Raw genomic sequence first — 16,942 nt, forward strand, 5'->3', positions numbered from 1 at the left:
CTTTTTTCTTTTTTTGATATGACCAAATAAACAAAACTGATATAGATTGCATATTTCCACCAACTTTCCACAAAATAAGTTTTTATTGGTATCACTTGAACGAATTATTCAGATAATAATAAAATACAAATGTATTTGGTGATAATAAATAAATAAATTAGCCAATTAACGAGTACATTATAATACATGGATATTTTAGGCATATATTAATCAGCTAGAATTCTGGTAAATAGCCTACGTGCGCAAGCGCTGAAAATTGTGAATACGAATCTTTTTAAATGCATTTGATTTCGCATAGTTATTTTGTTAGCGCTTAATATGGTGGGACCGGCATACACGAGCAATATTTCCTTAGGCTACAATAAATAAATAACGTTGCAATTAAATTGGTGTCCCCGGCTTGAATCGAGTTGTAGTCTATTTGTGAGCAACACGTATTCATTTTAGTCACCGGTGTTAGCTGAAGTGGGCTGGGAGATACCAACACCTCTTCTCGTTTTTCTAAAGAGTGTGTGTGGCCAGAAGGAGAAAGCATTGCCGCAGCTTTTCCAGACGCACAGCTCGACTTCCAATTGGACGCCAGAGACGGGGGGAGGAGCCTCTCAAGAAGCAAAAAGGGTAAAAAAAACTGCGTAAAAAAGTCCCTCTCCTGTGACGGATGCTCAAAGTTCAGAAGTTTTCCAATGCTCGCTTCGGCAGTCGGAGGCGGCAACTGCTGAAATCTCACGGACGACCAGAGAGTACGTTTTCCTTTCTTTTTTCTACGTTGACAAAAAGAGGGGAAACTTGATTTTGAATACAGAACTGAAAGTGAGTTTTATTTATTTTTTTAGAGCGAGCGGGGAAAACTGGAGCTACACTACAACTGACTTGGGAAAGTTAGTTTTGTTTCTGAAGCAGTACGGAACTGCGGGGAGAAGACATGCAGGCGCGCTACTCCGTCTCAAGTCCGAACTCGCTGGGCGTTGTGCCCTACATTAGCGGCGACCAGAGTTACTACAGAGCCGCTGGTGGGGGATATACCGGGATGCCGGCTCCGATGAGCATGTACTCACACGCGGCCCACGACCAGTACCCCGCTAGCATGGCTCGGGCATATGGACCATACACTCCGCAACCTCAACCGAAGGATATGGTCAAACCGCCGTACAGCTACATCGCCCTCATCACGATGGCCATCCAGAACTCGCCGGACAAGAAGGTGACCCTCAACGGGATCTATCAGTTTATTATGGACCGCTTCCCCTTTTATCGGGACAACAAGCAGGGCTGGCAGAACAGCATTAGGCACAACCTGTCGCTCAACGAGTGCTTTGTCAAAGTTCCGCGCGACGACAAAAAGCCCGGCAAGGGCAGTTACTGGACCCTGGATCCAGACTCTTACAATATGTTCGAGAACGGCAGCTTCTTGAGGCGGAGGAGAAGATTCAAAAAGAAAGACGTCCAGAAGGACAAGGACGACGGGGGGAAGCCGTCGAAGGAGCCGCCTTCCCGGCAGCAGGGTCGGGAGCAGGAGCAGGCGGTGCAGGGCTCCCAGCCGGTCAGGATCCAGGACATAAAGACCGAGAACGGGACCTCGACGCCTCCGCAGGCCGTTTCGCCTACCCTGAGCACTGTGCCAAAAATCGAAAGCCCGGACAGCAGCAGCAGTATGTCCACTGGCAGCCCCCACAGCATCCCGTCCAACAGATCCATCAACCTGGAGACCTCCGAGCATCACCCACACGGCCAGGCCTCCGCCCAAGGTTTCAGCGTGGACAACATTATGACATCCCTCCGAGGGTCCCCGCAGGGCACCACGGAGCTCGGCTCCTCCCTGGTCGCCCCTTCCAGAACAGGTATAAGCCCGTCTTTGTCGCTTAACTATTCGCCGAACCAGACCTCAGTGTACAGCCCGCCGTGCAACCAAAACGCGATATCCACGACCTCGAACGCAACCTACCATTGCAACATGCAAGCCATGAGCTTGTACGCTGGGGACAGGTCCGTCCACCTGGCGCCTTCAACCACCGTGGACGAAACGTTGCCCGATTACTCCATCACCACCACCACTTCTTCACTGCCCCACGGCAACCTAAACTCCGGCCAGGACGGCCACCACCACCAAGGGCGGCTCGCTTCGTGGTACTTAAACCAGGCTGGAGACCTGAGCCACCTCAGTGCCTCGTACCCCGCCCAGCAACAGAACTTCCACTCGGTCCGAGAGATGTTTGAATCCCAGCGAATTGGTTTGAATAATTCTCCGGTGAACGGGAATAGCAGCTGTCAAATGTCCTTCCCCTCGAGCCAGTCCATCTACCGCACATCCGGGGCTTTCGTGTATGACTGCAGCAAGTTCTGACCAAAAAATATTTGAATTTTTATTTTCTTCATTTTTTTAAATTTTTTATGAACCCCAAAAAAGAACCTTTACACATTGATACCCCCCTAAATGGACTAGAATGAAACAGAAAGAATTATCTTGATGTGTAAAGGACAGTGTTACTCCAAATAACACGTAAGTTTCTCCTCGCTTTTGAGAGCTGTGTTTTAAAGATTATGTTAAAGAAAACACGTTTTCATGGACTTGTTATTAAGTGTAAATGGCATATAGTAATTTATTTTTTAAAGTGTAGTTGGATCTTGTGGACCAAACACCAAAAAAGTGTTTCAAAATTGAGCTGCCTTAACTGTTCAGAAATGTTCCATTATAAAAAAGGGAACTTGTATATCGACGTATTCTCTCAGCTGTTTTCTTTTTTTGTTTAAAGTATTCTGAAGGATTTGCATTGTTTGTTTAATAAATTGACATTCTATTTGAGTTAATCTATACGTCTGCTTTATTAGTATTTTTACTACGGAAAATAGGAAACCAAAAACAAGAATGGATGTGCAACTTATCACTGGGTGTTTGGTGGATGCTATTTGGCTATTGCTATTTTTTACTCGCTGCAAAACATAGGAAATTAACAACAACATCAACAAAATGTCAAGTAGGTTTGGTGTCGTGTGCTTTTAAGGAGGAAATTCGTTGTTATTGCGATAGCTTCTTTGTCCGCTGAATTAAAATACTACCCGTAAACAGTGATGAATATTGTAATATACATTTTATTCAGTGTGTGCACACTAATTACTTGTATACTGCATCCTGGAATCGATCGACGGTCTAACGAGGCGGTTAAAGTTATAGTATCAGTCTCTGCGAGCTTTTGGGGAAATAAGGTCGCTAACTAGTGTACCCTGCAGGCTTGGCCTTCAGTTAAAACGTGTCCATAGTTAGCGCGCTTCGTCCCGATTGCCCCTTATTTCATTGTTAAACTTTATAGTTATTTTGCGCAGACGTTTAATGTCGATATTTTATGGCGACTATTATTTCAACCATTTTGTTTGCTTATTGGTTATATTTTTGTTCGAAGGTTTGTCCTTTCAGGGCGAGCGACCGACATAGACACGCACGAACTTTAATTCGATTTTCTGCAATATTGAGTGTGTAGTAATCCGATCACGCTCCCTTGGAGGAATGTTACATGTCTTGGACTGAGTTTTAAAGCAGACTTTTGTGGTGAGATATGATATATTTCCCTGGAAGGCTTGGAAAACAGTGTCACGTGTGTTTTATTAAAATGTTAGCAGCGCACTGTAAAAATATGGGCCTAGTTTTGAATGCCGGTTACATTTACGACCTGAATATACGGATAGTTGTTTGGGCTAATTGCAAGCAGTTTATATACCAGGTTTAAAAGTAATGCTTTGTTACTAGTTCACAAGTAAATCGCAATATCAATCACGTACAATATAAACAAGTTAAAAGATATTCAGTAAGTCAATTGTCCTATTTTTGTGATAGTGGGAAGAGCTGGGAGGCAGTACTGTACGGTTTACGGAGATTTAAGCAGAGTAGAAGTTACAGTTGGTACCAAAGAGATTCAATCTATATAAGTCACAACATTACAGGAGGTAACACAGAGATTCGATCTATATAAGCCACAACATTTAACTACACGACTATGACCAGGCAAATCATATACCTAATAACAAGGCGTGTGGCAAATATCCACGCTGCGTTATTTCGTGTTGGCATAATTTTGATCCAAGGCCTCCCATTATTCTCCTGCCCCTGTATGTAGAATATCTGTGCGTTGTTTTGAATAACCACGTGTGTTTACAGGCACGCTCCGTTGCTTAGTTAATATCATACCGCGCATACCGAAGATATTCCTATAGCCAGATGTTGGCAGAGCGACTTTAAAGGAGACACACAACACGGCAAAGATCCTTGCGCGAGCAGATATTGGAGCGCGCGCCTGAGACACACACGCCACACACACGCACACATATGCACATACGCAGGGAATATGCTGAATGCATTAAAAAAAAAAAGTTAAGTCCAAAAGAGAAAGAGGCATAAAGATTGTAAAACGAATCAAGTCAGACAAAATACAACTGTGGGAACTTATCAGACGGTGCCGCGAGCTATTGTCGTCTGTTTTCAAATAGTGCTGCACGTGACAGAATGGAGAAAGTTTTATTGATTTAATTTTTCTATAATATTGTGAAAATTTAAGATAACGGATTGAGAACTAAAGGTTTAACGTGCAGTCATAGATTTTCCCAGTTCCCCAGCTATTCCATTTGAAGCACTTGAAAATGACATGTAATACCAACATGAATCCTACCAATACTGCTATTCAGTTCTACCCCTTACTGTAACTACAGTACAAATGTAGTGTAACATTGTGTGCAGTTGTACAGTAACTACAAGAGTACTATTTCTATAAAAGTATTATTATTATTATTATTATTATTATTATTATTATTATTATTATTATTATTATTGATATTTAATTATGTTACTGTCAACCGAAATTAGCGATAAATAATATAGTGATGTATTTTTATGCAGGCTGCTGTTTCACGCGTGGAGATTTCACGGAGATATTGCTGTGCTCTTATCACACTTATGTTCGGATATTGTGCATTAATTCAGTTTTATCAGGTCAGTTTGTCACTCTTTTTAAGGTTGTTCAAATAATGCTTAAACAGTATATGTAAGGTGTATACCGGAAAAGAGGACGCTCACAAAATTTGGGATAAATATTTTGAAACTAATTTGACTTCATATAGGGAATGAATAGTATATAGTATATGAGATTTAGTTATTATGTCTGAATAATGATAAGTGGATCAATATCACAAAAGTAAATTATCTGCTAATTCGGTTGCATTGTCAAAAACGTCATTGTACGATGTTTCGTCATGCTTGAAATTAAATGTAATTCGCACAAGATTATTATTTAAAAGAGGAAAGTACATGTCAGATTAGATTAACTACTATATAGCCTAAAGGCTGTTAAACAAGCAGCCTGTATTGGGTTAGAATAAAAACAAATAGGCCTGAGGATAACACAGGTATGTGAGGGTCGATGATTTTGACAGAAAAAGGTTGTTTGGATTTGGAAGTTTCTGGTCAAGTGAATCTTCACTCCCACTAGAGTAAATCTTTTAAATACATCTACTGAAGTACACTTAATTACGCATGTATGAGTTCTGTTCAGACTCGATTTTAGCGGGAACAGAGAGTGGACTTTACTATTTAACTACTTCTGCTCTTGCAGTGTAGTCCCAAATGCTATATGCGCGACCTCATATTATTTTTGACATTGTTTAGGCATACTCTGCCATGGCATTATAATTGTACGTCTTTGCATAATTTTGGGACATTGACGTTACTACATAGATCAACTCTCTACTTATATGGTGAGCATAATATTGCCATTACGGCAAATATAGAATGACAAAACAACCAGTGTTTTTCAGTGATTACGGTGACTGGATCATTCCCGCATACACAAATATTCAAACGCTAATTTGAACTGAATTCTATTCACTAATTGCGCACGGAGTTGTATGGACTGGGTCCTGCGCTCACGAACGGCCACAATCAGGCTAATAAAAGTCATTAGATTCTGTTCCAAGTAGTAAACACACGTCGCGTTAGCCGGAGATTGATGGCGCTCACAAGAGCGGGCCAGGTCAGGAAGGAATAAAATTCAATCAGAGCGCCGAAATCATTCTTCATGAGGCGGAAAAGGCAGAGACAGAGACGGAGGTCAACAGGGAGGATGTTCGGCTCTGCAACACCATCAACAATACCGCAAGGGAAGGGAGAGCGGAGCGGCATTTCTCTGCAGAAATACACACTTTTAAAGCCACAAAATCTCCTTCCAAGCACACAAACACACTGATGATATAATATTGGATTATAAAAAAAACAACACAAACAGAATAATTACACATTTGGAATAATAACAAACAACGGGCGTTTGACATGCTACACCCAATGTTCAAGACCTGCTATTTCTTTGTTATTTTATCCTGTGCAGATATTCGCCTTTTTTTATACCTCCTTGCGGATACAATTTCATTTCTATTGAAAACACATTTCTGTATTTTCTACAACATTTGCATGTAAAATGGTACGCTGTCTTTAACTTGCATGGACTAAAATGTTATGCTCAGTTCCACTGAACAGAAATGCTGAGTCCTCAGAAATATATTAAAACAGGCCTTTATTGCATATAACTCTCGACTAATCTTTTTTAAATTTAGCAATCTACGCGTTTTGCTATACTGTGGAACGGCTGTTTATTTACCATCAGCTTAAATTGTAAAACAGTGTCCTCAGCTTAAATGCTTTTTTCGTCAATCGTTAAAGACACATTAATTCGGATTTTCTATAATGTAAAATACAGACACATAAAATTAAACTTGTGTGAATGCTTGAGGCGTAATAATAATAATAATAATAATAATAATCATAATCATAATCATAATCATAATCATAATCATAATATCACCATCGTAACATAGCATACCATAAATTATTCGGTATGACTGCTTCAGTTGACAACTCATGTCCGTCTCTGAAGTTGTGTTTGTTCAAGTCTTCAAGTGGCGATATCGTAACCAGCCATCATACCCTGTAATTAACAAAAACTTTCTTAATTAACAGTGCCTCTGTGGGTGTGTGGTTTTAAAACGTCCTACCATCGTATGTTAATATTTACATGGTTCCTAGAAAATAAATAGGCCTATGATCACCGAAAGCCCAGATCTAGTTTCAATACTTTTTAGTGTTTTACATATGTGTACACACATTTCTAGGAAATACAATTCCAAGAATCTGGTCAATCTACCGTCGGATTCAACCCGTATGAATTACATTTTATGTAAGGGTTTAACCCTTACCCTACCACAACTTGTCTAGTTGACGTTAAGCAGCAGTCTGGGATAAAGATTGTGGAGTTGGGTTCCTCGACAATTTCCCCCTGAATAAACAGCGCGCGTGGTGCATTCTGGGTGGGCAGCGAATGGAACAATTTTTCACGCGCACCTATGGAGGTCCGACGCACACAAACACCGAAAAGTCACCTGAAGTTCTGCACGTGTAACATTGTTTTCCAAACCTAAAACGCAAAGAGCTGTGGACGTTCCTGGATGGATGGCAGGCAACTGAGATTTTTAGTGACTGAGTGTTTGTTAACTCCATAAGTAAATACGTAAATAAGTAGCTTCATAAATAAATAAAATAAAATAAAATTAATGAGGAACTGTATTCTACGCGAATCCATATCACACACAAACCCGCAACAAACACCGTAGGCATATTTATATTTACAGCTGAAGATGTGGGTAATTTAATTCAATGTGAAATTCATGTTTTTACATTTTAAAATAGCCTACTCCCATATTATTGACATTACACTGTATCTGTATCGTTTACCGTGAAAAAGATTTTCTTATCTATTTCTGAGCAGTCGGTAGGTCAAAAGCAGATTCTTTTTTCACATTGTAGTAATTTTTAAGTTTCAGCAAAATAACCTGTTTCCTATCATGGGCCAGAAGTATTCTTATCAACAGTACGGAAAAATCTTCTGCCAATGGTAGGCTCTAATTACTATTACTATTATTTTAAAAATTATTATCTGAAATACTTGTGCACAGTGAGCAATTGAAGAGCGTTGATTGGCGTCTTTCAACCGAACGATGCAATTACATTTTAGTCTAAATTAAATCAGGAGGAATAAAATGAACACACGATACTAAAGATTTAGGTTAAGACCTTAAGTTGACGTGGAAAGTTAAAAGGTCGGCGTTTATCAAGTCAATTTGTCAATCAACAGAAGGCCCTCTTGAGTAGATTAGAGAGGTGTCTGCGTGGACGAAGCGGTCACATTCTGAGAGCGCGCGGGGGTCGCCTCAGCGGCCTCTGCTATTCGCGGCTTTTGGGTGTCCGTCCAAGCACGAGGAGCATTTAAACGGACAAGTCCACGCACTCAGCAGAGTCCAGTATCTTCTACACACTCACCTTGGACCGAGACCGGGCGCCGGAATACATACACGCTACTACGATTGTCCTCTTCGAAAATAAAAATGTCCATGAACTCCGTGGCTAATAGCCTACGCGGATCTGTTGCTATTGTCCTGTAATGTATTTATTTGTCTGCTTGTTTAGATGTCTGTTTAAGGTGAACAGAACATTTACAGCTCAGCCCCTATTCTAACAAGCTGAGGAGGAAGACCACAAAAGCATATTTCACAAGGAGTCCTGTGCCGACAAGTCAAAAAGACTGAACATTGGGCCATGTTCAAAGCCAATGTCATAACACCCTCCACACCGTCTGCAACAACTAAAGGACATTGTCTAATTTACCGCGGAGAGGGTTGCTCTCGGATCCCCTGCAATCGTAAAGCCTGGTCGGCATTCGCTGCGTCGGCCTACTTTTTTAAAATTAGCACACGCATGAAATCCCGCCTGGCATGTTAAAATAAGGGCTTCACAGTTGATAATAGTCAATGGGAACACCACAGTTCCCGTCAGTTCAGCTGTTGTCTAATATTCTACATTTAGCAAACTGTTGCTGTGTGATGCTAAGCCATAGGTTCCGAAGTTCTGGACTAACATACACCAGTTCCACTCCCCAAGAATCAGCGGTTAGGTCTCGCACACACACAAAAAAACTATTATACTGGAAGATTTTACAAAAAGAAGTACGTTTTTAAAGTGCTATGAAGTTCAGAGAAAGCCCTCAGAATCCAGAATCGACCTGGAAATGACACTATAGGCCTATGTCGCCAGTGGCCAAAGACAGAGGTCGTGCATTAACCAGGGAGGGCGCGCACACTCCATTATTTAACCGTTTATGTTCTTATCGTCACGTTCGCCGTATTTACGGTTCACGCGAACGGTTCCACTTAGAGGGAGTCAGTTACAATTTAAATTTCATATCCAAGTTCCACTGCCTTTTTATTTGTCGTATAACAGTGGGGATGTCGGCAATGCTAAGTTGTAAGTTGCTGAATTATTTATGTGGAATGTTCACTGCTAGGTTTATTTTTCACTCCCCCTTTCCGTTCTATATTTTGACGACGGGGCAGCAGCATTTCCAGTCTGTTACGATTAAAATGCGATAATATCTAGCCAGAGGACCGAACGCAGGATAAATAAAGGGATGGCGTAGCCTCAATTCCTCTTCTTTACGTTTTAAAAATATTTTTAGAAAATAAATGAGATTGAACTTGCGTAACAATAAATGCTGAGCATTTGCCTCGACCTAAATTATTACGTTTAAAACTGCAATAGATGTTAGTGGTCAGGTTGAAATAACTCATTACAGTCGCAAAAAAAATCAAAAGAAAAGTATTATTTGTTCATACATTTCTGCGTATTCTGAGATGATACAATAACACGCTTATACATTCACTCCAAAAATATTTGCTCATTAGAGAAAACACCTAATGGTTGATTGCCAAACCGCTTAGTTATTTTCTCATAGAAAGCAATAGGCCTGCGCCTGACTCATCAACATCACATAGGCCTATGCGTTTCGCCTATTCCAGGAACCTGTTACTGTATTCTGTAGCTTGTCGGTCTAGTTATACTAAAAAGCGTTTTCGGGATGACTTTTTTTTGACATATGCCGTCTTTCCATGTTGACTCTCCTCCAAATATAATATAAATAAATACATAAATCCGATTACTATCGCGCTAATCGTTTAGATTGTGTCTTTCAGCCCATTTGCTACTCAGGCGAGGAAAATGAACAGACTCTGTGTTACATTACATTTGAGACGGCACAGACTGAATGTTTTGCCTAATTCTGAAAATAGCCTACATTAAAATCCATATTTTACGCACGCATTTGATACAGGTCGCCTGTTTTAAATTAAAATACGGCCCGTTCTATTTTCGCACTGCCCTAGTTCAAACTGCACAGAAAACACGGCCTCAAACGGATAAAATCGCACCTTCTCGACTGACGTTATTGCTCGAGCATTTTCTTCAGAAAGCTGACTATTTGAAGGACAAAGTGCAGTTGGTGGCAGTACGGACCGTGCACCTGTATAGCGTAAGAGACCAGCCCAGTGGAAACTGCTGTTTTTGCTAACGGTCGGTTCCAGTGCCGACCTCAAAGCACCATCTGTTTCCAATTAGACTCCACATAGACGCGGGCTGGCCTACGTCTGACGGTCAAACTGCGAGCTTAATGCTCTAGGTGTTGTCTTCAAGAAAAACGCTAACCCACCCTGTTCCCTCTTCCTAAACCTACACTGAAACCCGCAATTTTCCATTTAAGCTGAATGTCAAACGGCTTTTCCATAAAAATAACTCCCCAGTGCTTTTAATTAAATTGGTGGAATATGAACGCTTTCGCCTATTGGTTTTTCCAATTTAATTTTCAAACTTTCACGCCACCTAGTCTCTGAATTTATTCATATCTCAAAATGAACATTAATATAAATATAGGCTGGGTTGAATGGGGTTGAAATTAAAACAAAAACGACATATAAATGCATAAAATAATAACTACATTTATTACCACTGAATAAAATATTAATTGCGAGCCCATAGTATGCGAATCCATAGGTAGCCTACAGAAGATTCCTTTCCGTCGGTTTTGAAAACAATATCTTTCAAAAATATTGAAAAAAAAGTTCCACCATTGATGTTTCACAGCTCAGGGACGAAAGGACAAATGTCATTGGAAATGAATAGTTTAACGAGCACAGACTCTCACTTCTTAAAAGCTGAGGTGAGGTGGGTTGGAACGTTTCAAATTAAACATATCCAAACGGGCTCCAGTTCGTTTGGACGCACATTTCATACGGAATAAAGGGCCGGTTGTGATCGCAGGGACAGACTGGGCAGACCGCGGGGAAACGGCACAACTCGCCGACCTTTGGATAACCTGGGAACGTTGGCACGAAGCACTGAAACAACACGGACTCGCCTTGAAGTTCTCCATTAAAACGACCTTTTATAACTTTCGCCCGATGGCAGAAAGTCTAATTATAGAAACTTTGCACACCGGTCCCTGAATGTCTCGATTCTGCCGGGTTGACACGAAGGAGAAATAGGGGATTTTATTGTCACTCGCTTCCAGAATACCGCACCGACTTGGAACGTTTCTACGAGTCCCTTGATGGACGTTGAAAAATATTAGTTTCTTTCTCGGCATAGCACAGAGATGCAAACACCTCCATCGATCATAACTGCAATAATAATAAAAATATTGTCGTGTCGTGAGGAAATCAAGAAGCAATGCAGTGCAAATTAATTCTTATATGGTTCTAAAAAAGTGTGATATACAAGCCATTCATGTTTTGCAAACCCCACAATTTAATTTACAAAACCCATCCCTTTACATTTAAATGACTTTAATCTTCATCCTGATTATTTCACAAACTATAGCAAAATATAAAACAACTGAATTTGGAAAGAAAGAACAAAAAGAAAAAAAGTCATTGAAAAAAATAAATCACAACAAAAACTGGTTAGAGGAATTCATAATTGTTGCTAGAACGATAAGCACGATCATAGAATTTTCTTCAGCTTGGTATGCATTATTGGAATGACAAAAAGAGCAGATACTATTTAAAGTTTCTCATCTTAAATACTTGTCAAGATTGAGAAGCTGTATAAAAAAGGGGGAAAACATCCGCACAAATAAAAATAAAAAAGGCATAATGACCCAATCCCACAACCCCCCAAAGAGATATTTTAATCAGTAGAATATTATGAAAGATAGAATGATGTTTTGATTCCTTCCGGACAGTCTTGTTGTTCCCGGACGTGCGGGCGCGAAGGCTTGTCTGATGAAATTCCTTCATATTCCTTAGGCCTTCAGGCGTTAGGATTGTTTCTCATGAGCTCAACGTCAGCATCGACCATCTCCTTCACCAATTCCTAAAAAGAATAAAACAATGATAAAGGCAATTTAAAAAAAAGAAAGAGCAAATAACCAAAACATAAAGTAAAAGTGGCATTGCTCACTCGTGGCGCGACGCAGGCGATAACTATAAATAGGCGGGAGTTTCACCGGCACGAGGCTGCTTAATTAGGACTGTCCTGACACGTACCGTACATAAAAAAAGCAGAAACAAAAAATAAACTATTACATGGCACCACAGCTACACTGAGAATGTAAGATAAAATGTATTTTAAAACGTTTTTAAAAATGAATTTGAAATAAAATAACCCATTTATATTGACTGATAATATTAGATGGTACCACAGCATGCAGACCCGTTAAACTATTTAGCCTGGACTGGAACGATCAAACCTCACAGTGTGTTAGAGGTCAGGGGACTGGCTTTGAATTTCAACCAAAAAAAATCAAGCAAATTTTTTAGCTTTAGCACACTTAAGTTAATATAAAATGGCTAAATTAATTTCAAAGTAATTGTAAAAAAAAATGCGACAGAAAGCCAAGGCCAAAACGCTTGGGGGAAAAAGATTAGATTGTATCATATGCGGTCGTAGCCCTTTCCCTGTGTCCGCTCCTTCCTGGCCCGCCTGTGCGCTAAGGTAGCAGCGGTGTGGTTTCGAAAACACGAACTTCAGAAGAGGCCAGCCCTCAAAGCTGAGGAAGACCCCGTCTGCTCTCTCTGTTCCGGCTCCTTCCAGCGTCGCCGTCCGCGCAGCCGCCGGGGAGTCTCTACCGCTATGTTGTCCTGTTTGCCTGGTCACTAGGCAACCAGCGCAGATACATAGGCCGATATATAAAGGAAGAGACAGGCGGGCATGGGCTATTCACCCTGCTGTCAGGCTTTCAGAAGGCGGTCCTCTGGTGGCACAGAGAGGTGTGTCTGTTCTGGTGTGTGTGTGTGTGTGTGTGTGTGTGTGTGTGTGCGCGTGTCATTTGGACAAAAGGTAAAGTGGAATCCCCCCCCCCAGCCAGGAGAGCAGAGACCCTAAAGGCTTATAGCCCATAGCTCTATACAAGGCTTTGAACTCTCCGGATGGTTTTGTTTCTTTATTCACTAAGATGTCCGGGAGACATTTCAATTATTTTATACATTTACATTACATTTCATACATTTTTGACAAAGTATAAATCGTAAGGGTGTGGACTATTTGTATCTAGCCTTGTACCTCAAGCAGCAAAACTATCTGCTTCTATTCAGACAAAAACCCAGAAGTGGTGGCGAGCAGCAGAAAGTGGAATGTGTGAAAACAGCATAGTTTTCCGGTCTAATGTACATTTAGGGCAGGAAATATGCATTTTCTGCTGTAGATCTGAGTCTAGAAAGCTGATGTGTTTTCTGCTAGGGTGGCTCTGTGGCTTCAGGCCAGGATCAGAGCAGGGGGGTATGGAGGCTGGGTGGGGATCAGAGCAGGGGGTATGGAGGCTGGGTGGGGATCAGAGCAGGGGGTATGGAGGCTGGGTGGGGATCAGAGCAGGGGGTAGGGAGGCTGGGTGGGGATCAGAGCAGGGGGGTATGGAGGCTGGGTGGGGATCAGAGCAGGGGGTATGGAGGCTGGGTGGGGATCAGAGCAGGGGGGTATGGAGGCTGGGTGGGGATCAGAGCAGGGGGTAGGGAGGCTGGGTGGGGATCAGAGCAGGGGGTAGGGAGGCTGGGTGGGGATCAGAGCAGGGGGGTATGGAGGCTGGGTGGGGATCAGAGCAGGGGGTAGGGAGGCTGGGTGGGGATCAGGGCTGAGAGACATGGGGCTCACCTCAAACGTCACACGCGGCTTCCAGCCCAGCTTCTTCAGCGCCTTGCTGCCGTCACCCTGCAGGTAGTCCTGAGAGAGAGAGAGGGAGAGAGAGGGGGAGAGAGAGAGGGAGAGGGAGTGAGAGAGCGGGAGAGGGAAAGAGAAAGAAAGGGAGAGAGAGGGAGGGAGGGAGGAAGAGATGGAGGGGAGAGAGAGAGCAGATTCTCAGTGTGGGTCTAATGCACATTAATAAGGTTACGTACCCATGGGACTGCATGGATACTCAATATTATAAAAATACAATTTGCTCCCCCACTGAGATATTTTATCAACAGATTATTAAAACACACAAAAAACTGCACTATCTTTTGTCTTTATTTTTTTAAGGTGCTCTTGAGATTTTTGCATTGACACAAACCAAAATGCATATGCACACACGAGCACGTTTGCATGCATCCATGCAAAAATTGGCACCTGCACATACTCATATGCAGTTGCATACATGCATGCAAAAATTCATTATCTGCACGCATTCCATGCAAAAATGTGTACATGCATTCACCCTTATGCACACACATGCATGTCCCCACACAAAAATGCGTGCATGCACCCACACAGAACATGTGCACATGCATTCACCCATATGCACAGACATGCATGCACCCACGCAATCCTTTGTATGTGCACACACCCATATGTTCACATTCACACAAGCAAGTACAGCATCTCCCCTGGCCCCGGTGTGTACAGGCAGGGGTCCCTGGCCCCGGTGTGGACAGGCAGGGGTCCCTGCACACTGCCCCGGGCGTCCTGTCCCACACAGAGACCCTGTGTTATCACAGCGGTCTCACACGGGGAAGCGCGGGACGGAGGGGGCAGAGAGTGGCTCAGGGTTAGAGAGCCTCAGTGGCCATCAATCCCCCCGCCCCCCCGCAGGGCCGGCCCTGCCAAGATATGATGAATTGCGGGGCTCTTGCGTTTGCCCCCCCCCCCCAACGCCCCCTGTCTGTTTTCCTGTTGTGTTTTGCGCTGCCTTCTGCTGATTCGCTGAGAGTTTGCCGGGGACCACCAAAGTGCGCTCTCTGTTCTACGGACTGGGACTGGGAATAGGGGAGGGCCAGGGGGTGTGGCCCAGGCTGCTGCTGGCCAATCGGGCGCCATAAGGCCCCGGATTGACGGACGGATGCTTGCAGCACTGTCAGGCAGTGGGTCAAACACACCAGGGACAGCACAGGCAGAGGCAAAGGACTACAGGCAGAGAAGACCTAAAGTTTTCATGCTTCACATACATATTATACACACACACACACACACACACACACACACACACACACACACATTCATTCCTTTACAATAAATTGTGGAGCATCTCAGATTTGACTTGTTATTTCATATTCCAGTGCGCCCTCCTTTTTCAGACCTCAGTAAAAAGGTCCAGTCGCCATTCCATTTTTTTGTTCCAAGGACATAAAAACGAAGCTATTTTTAAACCAATTATAGTAATGAAAATAATACGTCACAGGAGAGCGAACGCGAGTATTATAATCAGACCCGTTATTAATGAGCAACTGTATATTACCTATAATTACCCATTTTCAGGAGAATTTCGAAATGGAAGCAAATTAATTTCAGCTGTTCTTGTCACGATGACGGCCGAGGGTTTGCTGCAGTCTGCTGACTCGTGGCCTTTCTGAACAGCTTTTAAAAATTATTTTAAAAAACCGAGGGGTGTCTCGGTGGCGCAGCCTGCAGAGCACTGACCGCATGCTCATTGCGAGCCGCGACGTCGGCGGTTCGAATCCGACCGTCTGACAATTTGTCGCATGTCTTCCCCTCTCTCTCGCTCCCATTCTTCCTGTCTCTCTGTACTATATACTGTCCAATAAAGCTGAAAAAGGCCCAAAAAATATCTTTAAAAAAAAACAAAAAAAATATAAACATAAACCCAGGCAGAGCAAAAGAAGAGACTGTGGCATTTCTCACATGCTGCATTTCAATAACCCATCTCACAGAACACAGTCTGAATGCAGGGCTAACTTAAGGCTAACAACCACAAACACTCAACCCTGGGAGGATTTACATACTATCGTTTAATATTTTGATTAATATATCCACACACAAACGTGTAGACACACAGAGACACACACACACAAAGACTGTGTATGCAGACATAGATTGCGAAACTGCTGAGTATAACACATTCATGAATTAGAATGCATACTTCAAGATGAAAAATGGAGTCGCTTTAAGATGAAAAATGAAGTCGAATATTTTCTTGGACAGTCAAAAAAAGATATCACGTTTTTATGAAATGATTTCACACCGTCCCTGTGTGTGGTATCACTGCTTGCCAAGAGACACACATAAATCCTGAACACATTACAGTAACAGCACTCAAGACTTCCAGAGGGAGAGGGCTGTATGTTATGATGGCATTCCTTCACCAGAGGGGGCGCTATTAAGCACAATTTGATTTCGATATGAAATTCCAGTGGACAGTTGAATTGACCTCTCCTGAAAAGCAGCGAGCCTGGAATTAACTCTAACGTGCCATGGTTTTGCAAGCACCGGCCATCAACAGATATTCTTTCACATTTACAGACTTCTCTTTGGCTGTCCTCCCTGCCCATACTAATTATTACATGTAACATCCATAACGGATTAGAATCTCTTAAACCAGTGAAAACCAGCTCCAGAGACAAACTTACACAGACCCCGTATCTCTGTCTCGACGCACTGTACACTCTAACACTGCCAGATTTAAGTAATACAATCTATCTCTGTAGCGCTGTGATTCAGCGATTCAGTGATAGACTCACACAGACTGCAGGGCAGAGTGGTGATTCAGTGATTCAGTGATAGACTCACACAGACTGCAGGGCAGAGTGGTGATTCAGTGATTCAGTGATAGACTCACACAGACTGCAGGGTAGCGCTGTGATTCAGTGATTCAGTGATTCAGTG

General features: G+C 42.4%; 2 protein-coding genes across 2 annotated transcripts in view; one reads left to right on the top strand and one right to left on the bottom strand.

Annotated features, from left to right (window-relative positions):
- The first annotated feature begins 651 nt into the window (after positions 1-651).
- On the top strand, positions 652-2,800 carry LOC133127195 (forkhead box C1-A-like). The gene is made up of 2 exons (XM_061239894.1): positions 652-740; positions 834-2,800. Exon 2 carries the CDS (start codon positions 923-925, stop codon positions 2,339-2,341), a length of 1,419 nt encoding a protein of 472 aa, XP_061095878.1. The 5' UTR covers positions 652-740; positions 834-922; the 3' UTR covers positions 2,342-2,800.
- Positions 2,801-11,635: 8,835 nt separating this feature from the next.
- gmds (GDP-mannose 4,6-dehydratase) overlaps positions 11,636-16,942 on the bottom strand; it is a 283,922-nt gene continuing 278,615 nt past the window's right edge. Inside the window, 2 exon segments of the mRNA XM_061239608.1 lie at positions 11,636-12,226; positions 14,000-14,068. Coding sequence (XP_061095592.1) covers positions 12,164-12,226; positions 14,000-14,068 — 132 coding nt within the window. The 3' untranslated portion in view covers positions 11,636-12,163.

This window comes from Conger conger, chromosome 4 (assembly GCF_963514075.1).
Source record: "Conger conger chromosome 4, fConCon1.1, whole genome shotgun sequence".
NCBI lineage: Eukaryota > Metazoa > Chordata > Actinopteri > Anguilliformes > Congridae > Conger > Conger conger.